Consider the following 25,575-nt stretch of genomic DNA (forward strand, 5'->3'; position numbering starts at 1 on the left):
TTCAGAAAATGTGGCTTTCACACACCTTACACTATTAAGGTAATGAGTATCTATTTTTAGAAAAGTATTTATACAACAGAGGTGATTCAGTTCAATGAGCTATTGGGTTATCAAGTAGAGTAGCAGCTTAAAGATCATGCCTGGTGGTAAAGCCTTGCATTTCACTGATATTCTTTTCTGGTTCATTTTTAGCAGGATTTACTGAGAGTTATACTTTATGGCAATTAATTATATTAAAGGGATTGTTTCATTTTGCTGCATTATGTAGGCTACTGTCTAAATATATACTAGTTTCTTCAGCACGAGTTTGTGAGGAAATACAAAAAAGTTCTTTCTGGATTTCCTGTGAAATTGTCTGTTGTCTCAGTGTTTTTTTTTACCTGTGCACTGGATATTTCAAAGAAGGTTTTCTTTAATTGTTGAGGGTTTTTTTTATTGAATGAACAAGTCCTATTGGCCAGCTTTATTTTCAGAAAATGCTGCTTTCAAACATCTTACACTCTTAAGGTAATAAACATTCATATTTAGAGAAGTATTTAAACAACGGGGATGTTTGCTTTTAGGTGGACTACAGAGATACTTTAATGGAAATGAATATGAAGTTGCAGTTGACTTGAAGATAAGCAAACTATTGCAGGGGAAAGATAAAATGGTTCATATTCTAAATACTATTTCTTCATTTCCTTTTCAGTGTATGTTTGTCAGATACATTGCTGAAATAGTATAACACTACTGATTCATTAAGAATTCTGTATATAATTTTGTGTAGCTCTATCAAGACTGATGGACTTTTTTAATATTCATTTCCAGTAAGTTATATAGTAGACAACCGTGATTCTGCAAAATACTTAAACATGCACATTAAGACCCACTGAATTCCATAAGATCTAAGAGCATATTTACAAGCTTCGTTGTATCAGGCTCAGGAGAGCAAAGAGGATAAAATGTCTTGTGACAAGAGGAAAAATTCTGAATCTTGCTCAGAAGGAAATCCCATTTGGAAAGACTAAACCTTATAAATATAATTCAATGGATTGAAGAATGTTCTAGAAAATAAAAAAATCTTTCATTTTGAAGGTGAAAAATAATTCCTTTAAATGAACTTCATTGAGCTTTTAAGAATAAAAACAGCTGTACAAAGTGTTCAGTGATGTTTGAAAAACTCAGATCCTGAAAATCAAGCCTAAGTCATTCCTTAAGAGCCCTGCAATATCTTATTTAGGAATGCTTCTGAGATAAAGAACACCTCAGTTGAACGCATCTGAACTTTCCAGATATTCTGTGTAAATATTAGACATGAATATGGCTTCGGGATCCAGTCTGTTGACGACATTGATGCTTGCTTTCCAGAAATGCGTGCTCTATTGGCCAGAAAAAAGAGGAATCTATGGGAAGGTTGAAGTCCTTGTTAACAGCGTGCAAGAATGCGAGAACTATACTGTCCGTCAGCTTACAATCAAGGTAACAAGCTGCATCTGAGAAACATTTTTCCCAATGCTTTATTTTTTTAATGTTAATTGAAGTTAAATTGTTTTTTAAAGGGCATAAATTTTTACAGGAGGAGTAACTGGGTTGTGAAGCTCACAGCTGCAAAGTATTATTGTCCCTGCTTAGTGCAGGGAGATTGAACTAGATGACCTTTACAGGTCCCTTCCAACCCAAACTGTTCTATGATTCTATGATTCAGGTCAAAGTGCTGGTACACTTATTGTGTTGCTGCTTTGTATCACCCTGGCAATAAAAAAGGCTCCAGAAAGAGTGCAAGTTTCACCCTCTCGAATTACATTTGCTTTGAGGCCCTTTTAACATTGCCAAGGCAATGTAAAGGGATTTTAGTCAATGAAAGAACTAGCATAGCATCATTCTGAAAAAGATACACTGCTCATGTTGTGTGCTGAGTTCATGTATAGCCCATTTGAGAAGCTAAAAATATAAGAAGTATATAAGGAAAGCTTCATGCTTTCATGGTTCTGACTAAACAAGAACTGTGTGAAAAAAGGCAGATGCTCCTCTTCTCAGTTACTTCCCATATTACACTTCCGTGCTATTGGATTGCATTGTCTGCTGCTCCTGACAGAGAAATACAATAAATAATGAATTGGGAGTATTTGATTGATGTTTCAGCCCCGGCAGTGAGCAGTGGGTAGAAGTCATATTGTCCCACACAAATTATTCTAGCCCATATTTAGCCCTTTTGTGTGTTGAAGTAAGCGGTAGAAGCCTCTGTTGGAGAGAATAACTGGAGAAATTGGGGTGTTTGATTGATTTAGAAGGGCAGTTCTCCTGCACTTTAACTTAAATACTCTTGTAATTTCAGTATGAGACCCTTATGATACTATTCATAAAGGGTAGCAGAAACATATAATAATTTAGAGATTCAGAAACCCATTTCAAGCTAATCTCTCTAGATCATATCGCTGATCTAACACTGACTTCTGACAATTCCCAACTGACAACACAGTCTGCAAGTCAGTAGTCAGATTGACAGAGCAGAACTTACATAGGTGGAAAAACAGCTCAGTTTTCAGGTGTGCAAACCCTTGTTACAACTGTGTCCCTGGAAGCACGCCTGTTCCCTGCAATTGCATCCTCAGAGTCTAACACAAAAATTTGCTAAATCTCTCTTAACATTTTTACTGTCTTTTTACCACAACATTAAGAGAAATAAAAAGAATTGTTCCCCACAAGTATGCATGTAAAAATCTTCCCATTATTTTCAGCAAGGGAGTCAGTCCCAGAGTGTGAAACACTACTGGTACACGTCCTGGCCAGACCACAAAACCCCCGACAGCGCTCAGCCTCTGCTGCAGCTCATGCTGGACGTAGAAGAGGACAGGGTGGAATCACCTGGCAGAGGCCCTGTCATTGTGCACTGCAGGTAATGTCCAGTCTTTCTCTTAAATGACTGCCCGAAGCAAGGTCACAGCAATTCACATCCAACAGTCCTCCTCCTAAACAAAGAACGTATGTGGGGAAGAGTAAGATTCCCCAGATCCTTTGCATGCTAATTGACTTATTCTGTTTGTATTTGAGGATTTGAGTTTTGGGGAGAATTGCCTTGTTGCTAGCAAATATTTTCTATACTGTTCTCCATTTCTGCTAATGAAGTCTGTTTTTGAAAGACCACCTGGAAAAATTATTTTGCTTGTGTTTCTTATTCACGATTTACTTTCTTTTTAGTCTTGTTGCATAACTGAATACACTTCAGATGCAATGCCCTGTGAGTGGCTGGCTATGATGTTGTAAAGCAAGTCCATTTTGAACAGGTGTCAGGTACAAATTTGAAGACCAAAACACATCAGTACTAAAATTCATGAACATTTTCGCAAAGGCAATTGGTTTGATACTGAAGAGCAAAGTGTTGTTCAGTACTCAAGCGCAGAGTGTTATTCACACAAATTGTGATAAACCAGAGAATGTCCTTCTAATCATTCTAATTAAATTCCATTTTATTGCTTTATATTGATTCATTTTCCCATGTTGCATTTTAAGTAGTAGGAAGTAATACTGGATTTGTTATATCGGTGGAAAGAAGTAGGTGAAGCAAAACAAAAAAAAAAGTTAAAATCCATGTTTCCTTACTTGCTTTGTCTCATAACTGTGACGATACATCTCTTACAGTTGGGACAGTACTTTTTTTTAATCTAGAAGGACATCAAACCCAGAACTTTTCATCTTGAACCACTTCTTTTCAACTCCATATTTAGAAGATTTAGAGAAATCGAAGCCGGATTTCAACCACCCATCATTTTTCAAAACCAGACTGAGATAAATAAGGAACTTTCCCAAATTTTATGCAGCTATTTTTGTCAGGAATTGAAGTTTCTCTAAACAATCCACAAATCTGTGGATGGCTATTGAGAGTCCCATTTTTCCAGTAAGGATCTTCAGTAATGAAGGTCTTCAGATTAATGGGGTGTCTTTCTGAGGTAAGTGATAGTAACAGCAAGGTCTGTAATCATGAGCAGGAATTCATTCATGGTTAAAGACCCATATATCATCTCAGTTGTGATTAATATTAAGAGTTCTTAAGTGATGACTCAGCTATCTATATGCTCACTACACTATGGTCTATAACATGGGTAAACTCACTTATACTCCATTTTCTAGTCAGATAGTTTCTTCCCTGGTAATCTGAGTTGCATTGGAGGTCATCCAGGTCTTACAGAGCCTGTGCACACTTTTAAACTTGGAGCTCAGGTAGAACTGCAAAATTCTCAGTTATTTCCAAAGGACCATTACAGTGCACACTCAAACAATGATCCTTAATCTGAAGCAGAAATGCTTTAATAATTTCTTCACATGACAGAAGTGGAAAAAAAAGTAATTCAGTTTTTCTGCATGTCTTCTTGTAGCCTATCACCATAGGGTGCTGTCTTACACACATCAGTGAACCAATTCAGCACTTAGGATGTAAGAAGGACTTCTTTTACTAAAGTAGTTCCTATTCTGCAAATGAATAGAAAAAGGGTAAACTTATGTTTTGGGCCTTAAAATCAGCAGATCTGATTATACACACGCCAAGGACACAGATTTCCAAAGGAAGAAAGTTTTAAGTTCTTACCATTCTTTATGGTGGCATTTGCTGGAAAGGTATATATTTCCTTTCTCACATCACTCATCGAAAGCATGTGGTAAATATGGAAAATATCTCCTTAATCTGTCCTATGGATATGTAGTTAGTACATTAAAGTAAGTTTGGGCTTGATGGCAGCTAGGTGGTTTGGGATCAAATACAATTTACAACTGAGAGATTTCAAATACAGAGGAAAAATATTTTTTTATTTAAATTGAATCAATAAGGAACAACACAGAATTACATTCTTCAAATGTAAAACTAATTTAGCCCCATTTAGTCAGTGAAACCAAGTTCGCAGAGAATCTGGATGGCAATACCATTTTCTGTTTTACAGAAGAACCAGCAATTTGGCATATTGGAGGACTTGTAAGAGCTTCTTAAAGGAGAAAAAGGGATAAAATTTTCATTCTCAGAAATCTGACGCTGTTATTGCTGGATATTTTTATTTTTCTTTCCTTATCAGCTAGTGCAGGAACATGTTCTATAAAAAGCATACTGCCTGCATCTCTTAATCCCAAAATCATAACAGTCCAATATTCCACACTGCCAATTAACAGACCACAGTTGTTACAAATGAGCTACTACATGTCAAACTCCTAAAAAAAATTGAAAAATGTAAATAGATGTACAAAATAGATACATATATATACACACACCGTGTTTGGGTGCTTGAAAATACTTCAGAGTAAGTAGATCTCCACATTTTCTGGACATGCCAGGAAAGAAATTTCAGGCAAGTGAAGAACAATATCATTTTTATCTTGCACTGTCTGAAATAAAGCTATGTAATAAGATAGGACCGGCGTGCCTGAGCTGAGGAAGAAAATATATTAGGAAACCCTAGTCTTTGTTTAATACATATTAAGTGCTTGTCCAAGAACACTTAATCCACCCCCAAAAGAAGGAAGAAAAAAAGAACACTTCATTATAGCCAACTTCACTTACATCTGAATTGTTTAAACTTGTTAGCCCCGCTTTCAAGAGTTTCAAAATATTTGAGGAAGAGAATGGGGGTATGCATTAGATTGCTTTCTCTAAATCCCTCTTTATAAACTATGTCCTTCTCCTTTTGGACACATTTATTCCGCACATATTGATGTCCAAGGAGACAGGCTGTCAACTCAGGATCTTCATCTCACTCGATCCTTTCTTACGCCGCCAGTTTTACCTCTCATTATCCCCTCACATTTGGCTTAGACATCCTCATGTATTTAATATTGCTGAGTCCTCTTGGAAATTTTCACTTCCAGATGGGAGGGCTCTTGAGCCTCTAAAGCACTCCTATCTTTCATTCTGTTGTGAGTAGATTGTGATTTGTTTCAGCTGTAGCAAACGGACATACTCCTGCTAACGCTCCGCACTCAGATATATCAAGCTTCCACCCGAGACACTCAATGTATTTTTCCTGGCACTAATTTAAATAACTTGCAGTGCTCTTATGAGGCAGGTAGCATTCATATCCATTGCAGAGATGAAGAAACCAAGGCACCAAATGGTCAAGAATTTACTATAAAGCCAGGCATGGAGATCTGGATCCCCGACTCCATGTTTTAGCTATTTTCCCCACATTTTCCCGCCACGCAGCATGACAGGGAGAAGCTGCACTGAATTCCACATTACTCAAGAAAGAAACAGGGTGGGGCAGAGATTCTCAAAAGCGTTGGAGGCCCACGGAGTAAAAATAATACCAAAATGGCTGTTTAAAAGCAGACAGCAAGAAAAAATGGAGAGTTACGGCACCAAATCCTTCTCCCTTCTGCAGAATCACAGGAGAGGGGGTTAACTTCATCAGCATGATTCTGGGTTCTTTTTACCTTCACAATCAGAGGTATGGTTAGCAGAATGCCTGTATACTTTGAGGGCTTCAAATATAAAGCTCCACTGACTTCTGCCTTCAGGTGGGCTTTTCGCCCATCTCAGTGCATATGTCCATTGTTTGCTTTGACTGTGCCAGAGTATATTTGGACTTTGTGGTGCTAATGGAGATTGTTTTTCTTACCATACTCCTGCCTGCAAACTGGAAACGTGTAAGCCTCACAAATTGCCCACAACAACTGGGCTGCTGGAACAGTGCACCCTTTCATTTCTCTCTGTGAAAACAAGCTGAGAAGTTTCTCTTGCTAGTCATGCACCTGGGAACGGTTGGGTTCTAGCCATTTCACGTTTCATATTTTTAGTGTTTTCATATCTACTTAGTGTTTTCCACTTAATTCCTTTGGACTGTGAACTCCTATTAACCCGTACTAAATTTTGCCTTCTTTTCAGTGCTGGTATAGGAAGAACTGGATGTTTTATTGCGACGGCCATTGGTTGTCAGCAGTTGAAGGAAGAGGGAGTTGTAGATGCGTTGAGCATTGTCTGTCAGCTACGAGTGGATCGGTAAGTTCCAGAAGAACCATAAATCAGTCAGTGATTCTGAAAATCAGTCAATTATTCTGAAATTATTCTGAAATCATTACTGAAAAGATTCAGTAATGATTCTGAAAACCTTTTCACAGTTTAATGTTGCTTTACATGAAGTGGCTGCCATCACTTCTGCTGACTCTTACGACAGCATTAGCTGATTATTCAAGGTAAAATTTGTAGTTAGATCCTAAGGAATATTGTTTTCTGGGTGAAACTGGGTGAGACTCCACTGAATGAAATTCTCCTGAGATGGCAACCCTGCGGTTGCTGGGCACTTGGCTCTCCTCTTTTCCCCTCCTGGAGCGTTCTGCTGTCTGCGGCATCCCAGTAGGACACAATAGACGTGGAGCAATCTGGAGGCAAGGGATTGTCTTTGAGCCTGGATTGACAGGAACATCCAGGCTCACTCTGTGTGTAGTTTCTGTATGCAGTGGAGAGAGCCAAGTCTGGTGCTGTTGCTATTTCCTCAATTGTTCTGGGGGTCCTCTTGAATTGGGTTGGCAAACTTACCCAGCTTAAGATAATAGCAAGGCATTTGTTGAAGAATTTTCTTAAGTCAGATCAATTCCCTGATTGAATTCATAGCTTGGGAAAAGGAACACTGTAAGCCAGCATTGTTGCAGAGTGCTTTGTTTTGTGAAACCATGGCTGAAGAGAGATTTGTGTTGGAAAGGAGAATGTGGGTATTGCGCACAATGGAAGCTGCTGGTTTGGTTGTACTTTTCTTTTTTATTCTGCTTGGGGAAACAGGATTTTGTATAAAGTAAATAAACAGGGTTGCACTAAGAACACAGAAGTCTCATTCCTCTCCTGCTGTAGGTACCAGATCATGTAATCTCCTTGCAAGCATATTAACTGCTTCTGACATATATTTCTTCTTTAAATGGAAACAACCCATAAAGGTGCAAATGCTGAGAAGGAGCTCAGGTCAAAGGGACAATACAGGATTTTTGTGTTCTGAAGAGCTCTTAGAGATACTGGAACCATGAATTGCAGTAGGACCAAAATTCATACAGTTCACCATGTTTCTGGATCACCTCCTCTGCCTTCCCCTCCCACGCACCTTCATCATACTAGAGATTGTAATGTGATACTTACAGGGCAACATGAGCCACTTGGAGTGCAAAATTCTCCAAGGGGAGTTCCTGACCTAAAAATCTCAGCAACAAAAAAGATGGAAGAGCTGGGGGAAAAAATGCTTACTCTGTTTTAAATTATCAACTCCAAATTTCCAACACTCTGTTCTGATTGTCTGTTCATCTTACTGAAAGAGGTCTGAAGTGCTTTCCCCATTTTAATATTTCTATTATAAGATAAGCTTTTTCTTATTGTTTTTACACTCCACTGTAGAGAAGTGGAAGCAAAGTCTGGGCTCAGCTACATCATTTTTATGTCATTATTTCAGCCATAGAAGAAATTATCCAAATTTTCAGCATTATAACTGACAACATAATTTCATCAAGTGTATCTGACTACTGAACTTTCTTCTATGTATTAGTATCCTAGATGAACTTGGGAGGAGAATGAAAATCTGACCCAAATATAAACATCCATAAAAGTAATCTCAGGGACACAAAGCTTGTTATAAAAATGAAGCATTGTGAATGCGGATTTCTGTATTTTTTCAAGTTTCAGATTATATAAATAGACTCCAGAGATCTTGCTTAAGGTGCCTCAGCTCTTCATATTCTCAGGCATCACCTGAGACAAAAAGTATATCTGTGTTTTAATTTTAAAGATATTTTTCTGGGCAAAACTCAGAAACCAAAAACTTTTTTTTTTCCTTTCTTCCAGTTGACCATACTGTAGAATGGATCTCACTCTCCTGGCAGTCAGCTTGTAGCAAGGATTTCTACATCAGAGCTTAGCAGTCCCCATGACTACAGTAGCCACTGCCAGCCCAACCAGATAGCAGGTTCATAAAGAGGAGGAGTATCACTGTTAACCCAGTCCTCAAGTGGTGGTTTTTGGCAGGTGGCGTGTGAGATAGGGTCATTACATGTGGCATGAAGCTGGCAAAATGAACTTAATGTCCCACTAGATGTGGCTGCAAGAGCTGGCTCTGGCCATAGCTGTGTCGCACTTCAGATACCAGCATGGCTAACATTGACTATGGGCTACATCCAGGAACAGAGCAGAGGGAACATCCTCATGATTCTGGCCAGCAGCTGAGCTCCAGCAGCTGAGCTCCAATTTATTCTTTGTACATCAGATTGCCCTCACAAAACAGAAAAAAAAAGAGAGTTCATCAGAAAAGAATGGTTTTATCTGACCACCTAATTTGATTTTCAGTTGTTCTGATATGATTTCTATTTTCTGAATGGCTTTATGTTTAATTCTTGTTTAAACAACCACAATTTGACTTAAATGCAAACCTAAGTACTGATGAATAGGAGTTCTACCAAAGCAACAGGTTAGTTATTTCTTCACGCTTAACTTGAATTCACTTTTTCACCCTTTTTTTTAAAAAAAAAAAGAAGAAAAAAAACATCAGCAGTAAATGTTGCCCTGAAGAAGGGTGCGATTGCTTGCATTTCAGGAGCCAGAAACCTGCACAAGAGGTACACTGAATCATGTCATCTCTGATACCTCGCCTCCACTAGGATCCCAGGCAGGCTTGCTCATGCTCAGAGCTGCACCGTCCAAACACAGACCTACTGACACAGACCTACACACTCAACGGTATCCTCTTCTGTGTGAACTTTTTGTTACGTGGGTCCATGGCCACATTCCTGTCAAAATCAATCGAAATTAGAAAAGAGCTGCGCTTGAGGGACTCACAATGATGCTGTAGTGATTTACTGAAACATTCCCATTGCCCAGCACACTCCGTGAGAACCAAACAAGCATCCAGACAAATTGCAGGTGATGGCAAAAAGTTATGCTGAAAAACAGTTTAATTAGCTGCGTATGTAGCCCCTATGGAAATAGATTTTAAAACAGAGCTCCAACAGGGAAGGAGATAGGAGAGAGCTGTTTGCAGGTGAGATATGTCCAGACGCCACTTTCTTCTTAGCTGTTCAGTGTAAGTTAAGGGGTGAATGGATCTGACAGTAATTGTCTGTGCTGAGCTAACATGAGGAAATGGACTGTCCACTCTAAATCTTGGCCCAGGATGGAGGCACAGCCATGCTTGGTGTGGATTCATAGAAAGACCCACAGGTCAGCTCAGCTTACTTTTTTTACCAGTTCATTTTTCATGTTTTATAACAGAAACAGGAAATGTTTGATGTGAGGCATCTTCAAGACTTACTGTGATGTCGAGAAACTGTGCACATTCTTAACCTTAAAGGCACATTCTTGGAGTGACGTCCGATAACTTTGCACTTGGCTTCTCAGACAGGATGAAACGAGTTTCCAGTGTGCGTCAATTCATTGTTTAAGTGTTTTGACTAATCGCTTCATGTTAAAAAAAAAAAAAATCCCAAACCCTGCATCACATTCTTTCTGGAGCAGATTGCATCCAGCTGCAGTAGCAGCAAGCCAGAGGGCAGGCTAAAGGACCCTTCCCTCCACCGTGGCTGTCCAAGCAGAGCTGGTCACAGCCGCTGAGCCCGCAGGCTGCCAGGGGCTGTTTCTTCCAAGCACCACCCCAGAGATTTCCAACGAAGCAAAGCGCCCAGCAGCTCACAGAGGAGGTGTCAGTGTGGGCTGGCAGAGGACAAAGGCTGCACGCCCGGAGGTGTCGTAGCTGTAGGTATATCCCTTCTGGGCACTAGGGACACGGGAGAGGAAACTTCCCTCCTTGAGCAGGTTTCCTCCTGAAATGCTCTTCCACGCAGGCTTTTGCACAAAATGATGTCTTAGGGTCACAGATAATCCCTTGCTATTAAATGTGAGCCTTGCACAAGAACAAAGGGGACAAGGACTTAGGGATTACTTGGTAGATAAAAAACTGGACATGAGCCACCAAGTGCGCTTGCAGCCCAGAAGGCCAATCGCATCCTGGGCTGCATCAGAAGAAGCGTAGCCAGCAGGTCGAGGGAGGGGATTCCGCTCCATTCTGGTGAGATCCCACCTGGAGTCCTGAGTCCAGCTCTGGAGCCCTCAGTACAGGAGAGACATGGACCTGTTGGAGCGGGGCCAGAGGAGGCCACAGAAATGATCAGAGGGCTGCAGCACCTCTGCTTTGAGGAAAGGCTGAGAGAGTTGGGGCTCTTAAGCCTGGAGAAGAGAAGGCTCCTGGAACACCTTTTTGCAGCCTTTCAATATGTAAAGGGTGTTTATAAGAAAAACAGAGAAAGCCTTTTTACCAGGGCCTCTAGAGATAGGACAAGTGGTAATGGTTTTAAACTAAAAGAGGGTAGATTTAGACTAGATATAAGTAAGAAATTCTTTACTATGAGAGTGGTGAGGCACTGGAACAGGTTGCCCAGTGAAGTTGTGGATGCCCCATCCCCAGCAGTGTTCAAGATTAGGTTGGATGGGGCTTTGAGCAACCTGGTCTAGTGGAAGGTGTCCCTGCCCATGGCAGGGGGATGGACTGAATGATCTTTAAAGGTCTCTTCCAACCCAAACCATTCTGTGATACTATGGTTCCATGAATCCCAAGTGTAATAGCGCTGACAAGGTCAAGTGGTCTGAACCTCTGTATGAGACCCCAGTGCCCCTAAGCTGACAGGGACATGCACTCGTTTGCACATACAGGGTTCAGAAGCACCATCACATCTCGGTTATGCTTGCTAGCACAGGGCAAATGTGGTAGTACTGGGCTCAGTCCCAGTCAGGCTTATACGTGCCTCCTTGGGCTTATACATGCCTTCTTGGGGATTTTGGATGTTACTTCAGCACTGAAGAAGTAGGAGCAAGCATCACTCCCACATACAGCCTAGTGCAGCCAAACTTGTTCTAACCTGTCCTTCCTGCAAAGTCGTTCTCCCTGGGTATGTCCCCTTCCTCCCCCCTTTCCACACAGTGGATCTAACCTGGGAAACACACTCCCTCAGAGCACATCTTGGGGAAACGTGATGGGGAAGACAGGGAGGGAAGCTGGCTGGAAAGCTGACATGGGCAGGGCAGGACGCAGCAGTGAGGAGGAAGGAAGGAGGCTAAGCAACACAGAAGACCAGAGCAAAGCCATCCCGTCACCTTTAGACTCTTGCTGGATCTCCAGGCAGGAGACAGGCACAGAGGAGAGCAGCTGAAGGCAGTAGGCAGCCAAGAGTTATGAATTTGTGGATGTCTTTGCTGGCAAAGATAAGAGGCTGCTGCATTTTGCATTGGATGGGACCAATTAAGGGCCTGTGATTTAATTCCTAGGAATAACGTATCATAATAGACATGCAGCTCACTAAAAGGTGTTTTACAGTTGCCTGAGCTCACTGGAGCAAGAGACAGCTGGTTGCTTGCTTAAAGCAGCAGATATTATTTAGTTGTTTTTTTCCTGCCACAGCCATTTAACCATCCAGTGGCACTGAGGAAAATAAAAGGACCTTATGGTTGTAGATAACATTCTCTAATACTAAAGGACTATACTTGTGGAGGCAATTTTACCATTTTTCATAAATCTTTGTATATTGGTAGACCCTTTTATTGCTAGGGTGTCTGAAGGGATCACATGGGGGTTTGTCAGACCTTCTCCTGTACGATGCCTGGCTGCATTGCTCTGGATCCAAATCCCTCATGAATTCGATTGTTTCAGTGAAGATCTAGCTGAAGCCAAATACAAAACCCATTTTAACGTCTTCCTTCCCACTACAGCCATTTACTCATTCATCCTCCCAAAGGTGGCTAGTTATTCCAGGGTACACTGAGGATGAACTGGGGCCTTGGTTCTAGAAGCAGACTAGGTAGCTTCAAATACCTTGGCAGATGAGGTAATAAAAGTGGAATTAAATAAACTTCAGGCTTGACTCCATAAGAAGTGAGACCTGGAAGACCTTAGTACTGTCAGAAAGAGGCTCAGTTTCATTTCAGAGCTGAATGGTACCGCTCTTACTAAATATCACACCTGCCTCCTGTAGGACATCATCCCCTTCCTGCCACACTGCAATTGGCACTGGAGATGTGGGTCTTGACCCTCATACTTAGTCCTGAAAGGGATTGTTATCAGGTGAATGTGTTAAATGTAGGCATCTATCCCTAGCTGGCTGTAACTAGTCCTTTTTATGGTCAAGTTAAAATCTTTTGTATTGTTGGTGCTGAAATGAGTCACTGCTGTAAAATTTCTTAGGTGGCTGCTGTTCAGACAGGATGCATTGTAGGCGTTAGAGAGAGGGTAGGAAGAGCTGTTCTCTGCACAGGCGATCTGAGGGTCACCAAAGGTTACATTTTTAGTAACGGACAAAAATGAAAGGCCAGATTCTGAATACTCCCTTCCTTCATCAATAGTAATGCTGTGTCTGTGTATCTGGCCTTCCTTGCCCAAGTGACTGGGTAAAATTCTCTATGAATGTGTTGAATCTGAAATGCAGGTTTTAACAATGTAGGTGCCAGATGTTTCCCTCTCTAGTCCTTACCCTGACAGAATCAGGAACGGTTATTCATGCTGGGCATGTGCTGGATGGAGTAAGTTATGAAGAAAATGCTTCTGCTTGGGCAAACCTCCCACTTACTCAAGCAAACTCTAAGTCAAAAATTGAGAAAAGGGCTTGTATTATCTGGTGGTCGTAGGTCTGGCGGGGGCTGGAGGTTGTCAAATTCTTAAGAAATAAGATTTCATTCCAATATGTTTCCTTTTCAGCGGTGGAATGGTTCAGACCAGTGAACAGTATGAATTTGTGCACCATGCACTGAGTCTGTATGAAAGCAGACTTTCTGCAGAAGCTGTCCAGTGAAGCCAAGGATGGTAAAACCGAATGTCAGTCTTCTGAGGTAATTTGTTTCATTACCTACCAGCAGCATCTTCAAGGAGTTTACTGCAGTGGGAAGAGCAGCTTTGAGGCCAGCTTCTGAAAGGATAGTGGACGGTTTGGCAAGAGTATAGAGATTTCTGGACCCTTACTGCATATGAATGTATTGTGAGCTTCCCAAAAATGATTTATAAAGAAGGTACCGTACTGAAACTACACGTGGATTTCACGTATATATCTAAAGGTGGGTTGAATTCTGTAATACTGATATCTGCCATATGGAATGTATGTATGTGCTACTGCTGCAGTCAGATGGACATTGGAACTTCCACAGAAGAGATGTTTATCAAGTGTATAAATGCTTTAACGTTTGCAAACTGTCTTGTGAATGGACTGTCAACTGTACTGTAAAGTGCTATTACTGATTATGTGGTGAGCTTGTTTCTTGGCCACATAATATTCTTGCTGCTAAAATTGCAAGTGTTCAATTATGGATTAAAAAAAAGATGATGAGATAATAAAAAACGTAAAAGTCTTGTTTTTGAAAATATTCAAAAGCAGTTAATATTTTATATGGAAATATACAGTCTTCATACTATTAACTATTAAATGTGTATTTACTGTAGGTCTTACGGAGCAGCTGCAGAGCACAATGTCTGTTATTCAGTGTGTATGTATTTACCCTATACTGTTGATTGTCTTAGAAAATGCTTCTGCTACAGATACAAGTCCAGTGTATTTGTAAATTGTGTAAGTCATTTTACTTTTAAAAGAAACTTTGTAGCATATATTAAATGGTAAGGATTTTAAATATTTGTCTGTCTTTTATTAATATGGGATTTTTTGCTTATGTTGTTTATCCGCTCTGTCTCTTTCAGTGAGAGACAGATGCCTTGAGTGATTTGAACTGTTCCACGACAGGTTATATGAGAATGAAAATGCTGCTATGACTGTTTCCTTACCATTCAGTAAAAGCTTCTTTTTAAAAGAAATGCAAAGTTCACATTATGACTTACAGCACTGGGAGGTCTGTTTACAGGGTATAATGAGTTTTTAATGCAGTGATGTTGACTTTGCTTCATACTGCTAATAAATTACACTTGATATAAAATATTTTCTGAAGTCTCTGTTCTTGCCTAGAGTAGTTAATGCACCACACATTCTTGTACCCCTGTAAACAGGGACACCCCAGTACAATTTGTTTAGCCTCCACCATGGTTTCAGACTACTGGAGAAACAATCCAGAGGACATGAGCAAACTCCCACTGCCAAGGAGCAAGGTGAATCACCTGATGGGAAGGCAAAACCAGCATCACTTCATCCCCTGGGGTGAGTTTGTGTAAGACCTGGTGCAGACCTCAGAGCTTTGCCTCCTCCTCTTCCCCTTCTCCTCCCCCTCTCCACTTGGCTTTTAGAACTTGTGGAGTTAGAAATATCAATATCAAGATTTTCCTTGATTACATACAGTTACAAAAAAATGTGTATTTGTTCCCCGGGTAATACAGATTACACTTTTCTAGCACCATCCAGATCACCTGCAGACTTGTAATACTTCACAGGCAATGAATTACACAAAGGTCTAATCCCTTTTCTTTATTCAACATAATCTCTTTTAGTTTCCTGGGTGTTTGAAAACCTCTCTCTTTTGCGTGTATTTTTCCAAAATAAAGCAACTAATAAGCTCTGAAGAATCATATGAAAGGACAAAGTGGTGTAAAACTCCCCAAAACAATTGAATAGAAGGAAGTGCTCGTCACTGACTTTTTCCCCCTGTGAAGGCACATTTCCTTCCTAGCCTTCGCTTCACTTATCTGAGGTGGTTTTTTTAAGAGAAGCATGGGGAGTTGCTAGAGGGAAAATGGATTCTTTATTTCACGTCCTGGTTTCTACCTGGCTTGCCTTGACATTCTCAGGTAAGTGTCTCTCCCCACTTCCCTTCCACTATATTGCTCCTTCTGCTGCCGAGCAGAGCCCTCCGGGGCAGCCGGCGATTTACAAAAACCGAGTCACTTCTTCGTTTCAGTTCATACAAGAGAAATGGGGGGCAGGGCCAACGTAGCCCATTCTGTTTAGATTTCTTTCCAAAGGAAAATAAACTGCCTCTTTCTATGCTGGAGGTATCTCTTCTCTTTTTTAAGAAGATCTCCAGCTAGATAATCCAGGAGCTGAGCTTTGAGACAAGCTCTTCGAAGAGGAGATTCCTGTTTCTTTATTCCTACTTTGTGAAACTTCCAGAGACAGCAGCTTTCTGTGACGCTTAGTTAGAAGATACCCAGGTCTGTAAAAGCAGGGCGATGACAAACCTTAACCAGAGGAAATAAATATACATGTTTGGTTTAGCACTTTATAACTAGAGGCTGGAAATATTTGAGTAACTGAGATTACAAAGAGAGAAAAACCTTAACAAGATATAGCAGGCAGGCTGCATTGGAAATATCCAGTTTCGTGTTCTGTAACAGATATGGGTTTTGTGCTACTAACTTTGGAGTTTTTTTGATGAATGCATTGTAGTTCTCTCCATTTGAGTGTTTGGTGTTGATTTTTAAGTGTGGTGGCACAAAGAGCTAACCTAACGTGAATTAGGATGGTCACATAACTAACAGTTAGGGACGTTGGAGTAAATCCAGTAAAACAGATGTACTTCCTATCAGTAAAAAGCCTCCATCCCTGTAACGGCACAGGCACTGAAAGGCACACAGATTTGGGAATGTCCTCTTATACGTCTTCTTCAGAAACACTACGAGTTTTCCCAAAACTATTTCCTGGTAGTAAATTATATTGTAAAAGTACTGCTGTAAAACAGAAAAAAGACTGAGAGCTTGTGTAGATCTCTGTATGCTTTCAGGCAGGGGAAGTGGGATACTTTGAACTGGTATTTAAAGTTAATAGTTCTTGGATATCTTTTATATTCAGTTATATTTTTTCTTCATTTTTACACATAATGAAAGTCAAGGTGACCTTTGCCACAATAGTTTGCTTTTTGCATTCTTGGTCTTTACATTACCAGCACTTGCGTCTTGTGGGTTGTACGTTTGGGTTTTTTTAAAATAGGTTCAACACATGGGAAGTTCATTAAAAGTTCAACATATAGAAAGCGGGAAGAGAGATTTATTTGCTGATGCATTTTAAATCATCAAGTATTTTCTTTTAGTTAAATAACCATGTGTAATCTATTGTATTTTTCTGGATTTTTCCTCTTCCAGAAGGCTTTCTGATTATCCATGTCCAGAAACAGCAGTGTCTTTCAGAAAAGAGAGGAGTCATTATGGAAAAGTGTAATATGACCAACCTCAACCAGCAGTGGCAGTGGATGGCAGATGACAGGCTCCTCCATGTGAAATCTGCCCAGTGCCTGAGCATCTCTACACGCTCTGCCCTGTCATCTCGCAGCATCACTGTTGATTGTCCCCAGGCAGTCAGGTGGACTTGCCATGAAGAGGATGGGCTCCTGAAGGTGGCCAACAGCTCTCTGTTTCTCACAAAGCAAGGCCAGAAGGTAATGGCCAAGCAGAGTAAAAAATACCTTCATACATGGATGCAGCTAGAAGCCAGCGAGACGGGAAAACCTGTTTATGTAAATCTGTGCTCAAAACAAGGTGAGATACTCCTTCAAGTATCACGGAAGTTTTGGTAACAAAAATGTCTCTTTTACAGTAACTCAAATGTTAAAAATTATGATAGTTTACTCATACAGAAAAATGTTTTTCATAGTTGAAAAGAGTTTAGAGAAGTGTAAAATGAACAGCTGGGATGAATGCTGTCTTTCTCACAACTGGTGCAGTTTTTAAGCCTTCTTGTATTTTCAGGATGTCTCTCCTTTTCTCTACTCCCAATCTTTGGATCAAAGTGCTTATGTGTAAACTCAACTCACTATTCTCATGTCATTTCTTTTTTCACTTTTAAATAGAATTGTGGGTACTAATTCCTAGAATTTATAAAAAATGTGCATGTATAAAGGCTCTTCTCCCCATTCATTTTATCACACAAATTCAGATTCAATCTGTCAAGAGCAAGAAGATATCAGAAAATTAATCACATGCAGTTATTTCTCTGATTAACTCAAATGCATGATTAGAACAGACATATGGCTTAGACATTCATGTGTTTACACAGTGTCACTTTGCCCTTAGATGCAAAACACTTGAGAACACTCAAAATCCTGAAAATAATGAACTGAATCACAAATCTCAGAAATTCTTGCAATAGCACTTTGAGATGCATGGGTTTGTGCACATACTTACAGATGTGTTGATATACCTGTGCGGTTATGTGTTTCTACATCCATAGCAAAACAGAAGGTAGAACAGTTTGAATACTGCTTAATAATATTTTCCTTGATGTCCTGTTGTCAGTCCTTCCTGACAATCCTGTTGTCATTCTTCTTGCACACTATTCAGCAGTTCTTCATGTTAGATAAGAACAACCTGCAGAGTTAAGCTTTTATTATGGAATGCACAATTTATTCTTGTCTTCACAGGACTAAAAAAAAATGTTTTATGACCCATTACTTTTGCATATGGCCAAGTTTTTAGAATGCTGAAAACAAATCCTTGCTCTTTCTAACTGTTCTACTCTCCCATTCACTGTAATGCATGGTATAATTTTTTTCAGCAAATTTGCACTTGCAAAACTCTACTCACAGTAGCAGGACTACTCACCTGAGTGGAGATTTGAAAGAACAGCTTGCAGAATGAGGGAATGGAAAACTGGCCAAGATGCTATTCCAGCACTACCATATATTTTAGATATTAAAAAGGCAAATCATTTGAAGTCCTGTGTACAGGGTGAGCATGGCTTGCTTATTCAAAGACACCATGAAAAGTTGAGATGAGGTACACAAGGAGTATTATTTTCTTTAGACATTTGGATGAAGTGGGGCCTAACAGAGTTAGAGTAACCTTACATCCTTCACTTAATCATCCTCAGAGGAGAAGAAACGTAATACCAATGAATACCGAGAAAGACAATTGTCCTGGGGTATTAAAGCACCTTCTCATCTATTTACTGTGCTCAGTCCTTTAAGGAATTTACCTTAATTTTCCTGAAATTATCTCCATAGACAGGACTGTAGATCCACTTTAAGAGTCTCACTGTGTCAGTTATCTCCTTTTTGACAGCTCTGGGAAGATCTGCTGAGAAATCAACAGTACATTATGATCCTCAATACCTAACTAAGAATTCCAGGTATACAAGAAACTCATGAAGAGTTGATGTAGTGCAAAGAGATTACTTTTTCAAATAATGGTAATGATAATAAGTACTACAAGAACAAAATCTAATGCCCACAGTGCTGGTCTTGACATCCATATGGATGTCAAAATACGCTGAATGCGTAAAATTAGTCTTCCAAGAACATCTGTCTACTTTCAGTGAAAGCAGCAATGGATCAGCCTAAAATAACATATTCAATCTGTATTTAGCCAGGATAGTAAAAACTGAGCAAAGTCTTTGGAACTGAAATGGCTGCAAGTTTTTTTACTCCTGACTAACACCATATTTTGATATAATTTACCCTTTGTTTTCATAGTACTCAAAAAAATAGTTATATTTTGGCAAAGGAGTATCTCACTGAATTGCATCCCAAACATCTTATCAGCCCGGCTCAGTACAAGATCCAAATCCAAGAACTACAACTACCTTTTGTTCTGGACCTAACTCAAATGCCAAGCACGATTTTTCTAAGCCTGAGGAAAGTCAGAGCCTGGATTTGGATTTCAAATCAGCCATCTGAGGTGTGTTGGATGTACATTTTTTTGCTACAATCCTGACCTAAATGACTCTTTGTGGAAACCAGGATCAGTTTAAATATGTATCCCACCCCTGTTCAGTCAGAGGTCACTTTCAATCTAACAGCAGACAGTCCTGCTTCCACAAACCCATGTTTGAATCTGGCCTCTAGCTGAAACAGCTAACATGAAGAAGGGCCACGAGGTATCAATCTATCTCCTCTGCCCTGAGACAGTGAGACTTCAAACTAATGAGGAGATTCTGGGCAGAGGGGAGTATTCGCTATAATGCTCAGGCCTTCTGTTGGGGTCAGAGCTTCTCTAAGCCCAGGATCCAAGAGAAGGGACAGGAATGGAAACAGCTAGACGGAAAACATGGGGGAGCTGAAGGGGTAGAAGACAGGATGATGGAAAAGAGCAAAACTTTTTGCTTGCAAATAACAATTGCAGAACACCCCTCCTGTCTCCTCTTATATGTCTGGAAAGCACCGAGAGCACTGCTAATGCTGACACATTAACACTGATGTCACTTATGAGTTGTGTGAGCAATTCTTACAAGCTTCTTTTATTGCAGGTAGGTTAGTTTCAGTAAAATATCCAATTAGACATTGCTATGTGGCACCTCGAATATTACCAACAAACCTCAAAACCACTGCAGACCAAAAATTATTCATTAAGTGGAGAATGTCTTCAAACAGGGAGACACAAGTCCAGGCTGTGTGCTGCAGTTGTTCACTGAGATCCAGAGACTCTCACACAGCCTGCAGAGCAGCGCGGGTGCAGAAGGTGACATGAACTGTTTTGTAATACAATGCTCTGAATCGCATTTCTCTTCTACAATATCATGCATAGTAGGGACATCATCTGAAGGAATTGTAGCTGGAAAAAAAAAACCCTAGAACTGTGGATATCAGGACAAAGCCTTATTCGAAAGAGCAGCTGATTTTGTGGAGGAGAATGGTTATATAACTTACAGTTATGTGCCAAGTACTTAAGAACCATAGGGGGGGGTCTACAAAGATGTAAAACAAGTTGGACAAAGAATTCAAATAACAAATACATCTTCGTGTCTCTTGGGGTTTTTTTTTCAGTCTAAAACAGACAAAATATCAGATACTATGTATGAGCCAAAGCCTGCCTCCACAGTTCTTCCCCCTTTTTCACTCCCATTTCTGCCCCTGTATCTTCTCTTTCACGTGGGCTTCTCTCTTTCCCATTTCCAATTTTCAGTTTGCCTGCTTCATACTAGAACCCGAGCTTACTGACTTCACATCCCACTGCTGACACTTCAGTGGGTGAGGTAGAGGGTAGAAGAGACCGAGGCAGTGCACAAACAGAGCACGCTCCAAACCGCTGGAGCAGCAGTAACAGCTGGAGAACATGGTAAGGAAAGACACGAGTGTCTTCTTGGCACTCTTGGGAAGGTGGAAGAGCACTAAAGAAAGATGGCAGAAGCACAGAAAAGGCAGCAACTCTTACCCATTTTTGCAAGCATGTTAATATCTCTGGGCTTTAATTTTTCCACACTTGTAGTGTTTGTAATGACCACAACAATCCATCCATAGGTTCACAACTGATTAGACTTTTATGCATGTAGCCTTTAGAAATTTCTCCAGGATAAATTAGAACAGTGAGTATCAATAATTTAATTCCACCTTTGAGTTGATCAAGAACTTTTTTTCCTAAAAAACATTCACTCAAACCCATTTTTATCTCCCTGAATTATTATTTTATAGGATTTTGTACGTAAAAGAAATGACCACTTTTGCTCAGCTCCACCTGGAAAAAGAAAGGCATCAGAGCCGCATCCTTGGACATAATTACAAGACCTTGGACACAATCCAAGAGCATACTGACAGAAGCTCAAAGATAAATGTGTTTTTACATTTTTTAAAAAGAAATGGAAAAATCTGCAGTGTAGCCTAGGTCTTCGGTATTTGCAAATTTTCAAAGTCTCAATGAACCGCAGAGCAGAGTATAGAACAAAATCAGCTCAGCTACTTTCATAGGGAAAAAATGGAATGATACGAACATCTTCCCAGAGGAACCAGGAGAATGGCAAGTCCTGATTTACTATTCCATCCTCTGTTGCAAGTGCTAACAAAGGTGCCAATTCCAGAAAAATATAGTGGTAATATTCATGATTACATTCTCTCCCTTTATTTTGTATAGATGTCTGTGTAGAAGCTGGAGTTAGCTTCAGCTTCTAGGTGCCTAAATGTAGGTGTCTGAAGGAAGAGTTTATTTCAGTTGTCTCAACATAGGTGCTTTTTGCCATTTGAGATGCTCCAGGATATCCTACCCAACCCCTGACTGCCTACCCAGAAAGTCATAGGTCTCCCACAGGTGCTATGAGACCCCTGAGCAGATGTCTCAGATGCCCTAGGGCAGTTCAGATTGCACTAGGCAACTATGGTTAGGTAACTGAGCCGAGTCCTAGGTGTCTACACAGTAGGCACCTTTCTGAGCTCTCTTCAGTAGAGGTGTAATCTATGGAGTTAGTGGAGTCTTGACACTTTTCAGTAACAAAAATCCATGTCAGGTTGAGCTGGGGCTGTTCAGAGTGTCAGAAACAGGGCTGACAAGGCTGTGGTGTTATCACCATAGTTATCTGGGATGTTCTGCTACCACTGGTGCTGAAAGAGCCTTTAAGTGGCTACTTCAGCATCTCAAAAACAAGCAAGCAAATGAGCAGCTCAGGATTAGACTGGAGTCTGGAGGTATTTGACCTCTCTGACGTGAGATACAAGCATCGCTAACTTCTACAACAGTTCAGATAAAGAAGGTAAAAATTTCACAAGTAGCATAGATTTTTCAGGTTTTAAAAGGTCTACATTGAATGGGAAATCAAGGACATGTAGCAGATTTTGTTCTTCTGTCACACTCCTTCTTGCAATAGAAATCTGAAGTATGTTTTTTAAATAGCGACTTTATTCTTGAAGTCTATTTACAAGTAGTTAGATGGCTAAAAATACAATTAATTTTGTCCTGCACATACAGAGATCTTAAAACAACCCCTTCTAGTTTCAAGTCTTGCTGTCAGCGAGTTAGATGCAGTCTTATGGAGTATTTTTCTTATGCAATAGACTTCTGATTCGTTTATATTTCACTAGCAGTTCAGCCTTAGTTTTCTGAAACTGTGCTTTATAGGGCAGGCAGATTGGTACAATGCAAGCTATTCAGAAAGCCGCACCATGCCGGCTCATCGGAGTCTGAAGGCACGACTGTAGGGTCCTCAGTGCTTGGCAACTAGTCAGTGCTCATGCTCACCATACATGCAAAACGTATGGATTTCCTTTCCTTGTAAGCGGCCGGCTGCTGTGCAGATGGATGCCGTCTGCAGTACGCCCCATGGATGAAACACGCGCTTAGTCAGAATGTCATAATTTCTCCTGGGTGTGCTACTGATGATTACAATGGTATGTTCACACACTGTATATCATTCAGCCACTAGCAATCAACATCAGTGTCAGTGCTGAAGTTCTGTTCCCATGAACAGTTTTATGACTGATTTCCAAAGAGACTGCTAGAACAATGCTAAACACTTCTGAAAAAACCCCACTGTTGAGATCTCTGTGTACTTTGCTGAGGTCCAGACGGGAGGTGAGTTTTTTCTGGTTTAAAAATTTGGAACTCCAGTTGTGTAGAAATCTGTTGGCTTGGGTCTTATAGCATGCAGTTTTCTTTCATAAGTGCACGCTACTGAAGAAGCTTATGAGGCTCCTTATGCTAGGAGCACAGTGACTTTTCTTAGAAAGAGTATATAAACCTGGATCCTGATTTTCTTGAAGTGAGGGCAGATATGAACCCTATCAGTCAATCCAATGTAGCATACATGGAAAGTGCTGGTATGTATATCTGAAGTTCCACTATGTCATAGTGCTATGCACAAGCCATTTCCACCCATAGGTTACAGGTAAGCGACTGTTGTCAGTCTTTGCTGGGAAAGGTCCTTTAGCTGTAAACCCAAGGTAGCCCCGAGCTTAACAAGAGGAGCTGGGTCGTGCAGCGATCAAGTGCTTGTTCGTGGTACCTCCTTGGGCTGGTGGAACTTTTCTGAGGACCAAGCATTTAGCTTCCAGGAGGCTCAAGCTCTCCCCTCAGCTCCTGCACCAGGAGTGCGGTTATCCCCCTGCTGCTGAGTCCCATAAATGTTGCTGGCAGCACCAGCTTCCCTTCTATGGAGCAGCAGCTTTCCTAAAGCACAGTTACAGTGGAACGCAAACGTCTTCCTGTTGGAATCACTGCTATTTGTCTGTAAATAAAGCCAAGATTTTTTTTTAATACCTTTATTAAGTTGCGTGTGTAAATCTATATTTAGGAACCCAATTGAGTGGCCTTTTTTTCTAAGCAGCTGCTGACCACTCAGATGTACTTTTTTTTTAGCTGTCTTTCTATCAGTAAGTTCTACTCCCTGCTGAACTCGGAGGCACAGAACCAGCAGGCCTAACTCTTTCCAAGTCCTTGGGGCTAGCATTTCTAGTCGCCTACCACAGACTTTCAGAGCCCCCTGGCTAATAGGAGATCCCCAGGAAGACTGACTGACATGGAATTTAGACTAAGTCTGGACTCGTGTCAGCTAATGGGTTTATTTCAGCAGCTGACAACAGCTTGAGCACAGGGCTGCCCCTGCCTAGCTCTTCCCTGTCCTTTTGGTGGGGGCCATGAAGGTATGTGACGTAGGACCACAGCGGACTCTGCACCACAGGCACGCTGCAGGGGATTCTGCAAACGCAGCAGCATGAGGATGACCGCGCAGTGTTGGACCAGACCTAAGGGTTCGATGACACACTTCACACAGGTAGAAGAGAGAGCAGAATTAGATTTGTAGTATTGTTTCTAGTGCCTTGATTTGGAAAAATATTTGATCAACATTATTTTGTGATTAAATAGACACTTGGAGATTTTTGTTCCCAGAGCAGCATAGTTAGAGAAAAGGAGGGGAAACATTTAATCCGGGTACGAACCCGTTCCAGCAAATCAATCCTCTTCAAGAGGATCCAAAACTGCATACCAGGTGAACGCACTCTGCTGTCAAGCACAGGAGACACGTGCATGAAAATATCTCTTACAAGGGCTTACAATCTCACTTTTATTTCTGGATGCATGTTAGAGCACTGCAAGTTTCCTTATATAAACTTGTTAGCATATATATTTACACATATACAAAAAAACCCATCATGTTGACTTCACGGAAGCTCACCCACTCGTCCTTCGGGTAAGAGGTAATCACACATTGGCCTGCTAAGACATCGTAATTGCACACCAAGTAATTACATTTGGAAGCTTCTGCTGCAATTTAACCCAGTCATTACATTTTTTTTCAGAGGGTTTGTGAGCTAAAATTGTTATAAATGGCAACCAGCCCAGTGGCTCAGCAGCAAAACAAGGTTCTGTCATGCTGGAGACCCCAGTTCAAGGACAGACAAAGTGTCTTGGGCGTTGAGCCAATGCACACGAGCTGTGCTCCAGCAATGGCAGGGCAGTTTTTTGTGAGAAGGGGCCAGTGAGTAATTCCAATCGCTTAGCTGAAATGCCATGCTACCAGATGTAGAGGCCACCACAGCTTGAACCCTGGCCCCACAGCCACAAAGAAAGGATATTAAATACATACCAATGGGGAGGAAGAGCCATGAAAATGTGGAGGAAAAATGTGTAGTAAAATCTTTCCTGCGCTCTAATTGCAACTTTGGCATTCTCTGAAGGATACGTGACTAAAAAAGCAAATCCACCATTATATTTGCAGACACTTCAGTTAACTGATACAGTTGTTATCTGAACCTTGGGAAGAGAGCAGTCAGGGGTTAGCATGGTCTCTGCATGGGACTGATTTAAAAATGCAAGAGGAATGTCCCATGTGGGCACAAGGAACTTATCTTGAACAAATACCTTGAACAAAAAAAATATCTTCAAGAAATTATCTTGAAAAATTGGCTTGAACAAAGCTATATTTTGAACTTGCACCAAAAAAAGGAAGATGAGAATCTGGCCTATGTACTTACAAAGGGGGGCGGGGGCTGTTTCATAGACTCAAGCTAGTGAAAAAGCTACAAGTGAAGACGTTGTGCTGCTA

At 40.7% G+C, this 25,575-nt stretch overlaps 2 protein-coding genes across 4 annotated transcripts in view; both read left to right on the forward strand.

The window, feature by feature from the left end:
- Positions 1–14,887, forward strand: part of PTPRR (protein tyrosine phosphatase receptor type R) — a 161,475-nt gene extending 146,588 nt beyond the window's left edge. For both annotated transcript variants that reach the window (XM_075428214.1, XM_075428215.1), the window contains 4 exons: positions 1,351–1,461; positions 2,721–2,878; positions 6,845–6,958; positions 13,668–14,887. In XM_075428214.1, coding sequence (XP_075284329.1) covers positions 1,351–1,461; positions 2,721–2,878; positions 6,845–6,958; positions 13,668–13,761 — 477 coding nt within the window. In that variant the 3' untranslated portion in view covers positions 13,762–14,887. The remainder of the gene's footprint in view (positions 1–1,350; positions 1,462–2,720; positions 2,879–6,844; positions 6,959–13,667) is intronic.
- A 723-nt stretch (positions 14,888–15,610) lies between these two features.
- PTPRB (protein tyrosine phosphatase receptor type B) overlaps positions 15,611–25,575 on the forward strand; it is a 65,391-nt gene continuing 55,426 nt past the window's right edge. For both annotated transcript variants that reach the window (XM_075427690.1, XM_075427691.1), the window contains exons 1-2: positions 15,611–15,689; positions 16,980–17,372. In XM_075427690.1, coding sequence (XP_075283805.1) covers positions 15,635–15,689; positions 16,980–17,372 — 448 coding nt within the window. In that variant the 5' untranslated portion in view covers positions 15,611–15,634. The remainder of the gene's footprint in view (positions 15,690–16,979; positions 17,373–25,575) is intronic.

This window comes from Opisthocomus hoazin, chromosome 8, assembly GCF_030867145.1.
Source record: "Opisthocomus hoazin isolate bOpiHoa1 chromosome 8, bOpiHoa1.hap1, whole genome shotgun sequence".
NCBI classification, from domain to species: Eukaryota; Metazoa; Chordata; class Aves; order Opisthocomiformes; family Opisthocomidae; genus Opisthocomus; species Opisthocomus hoazin.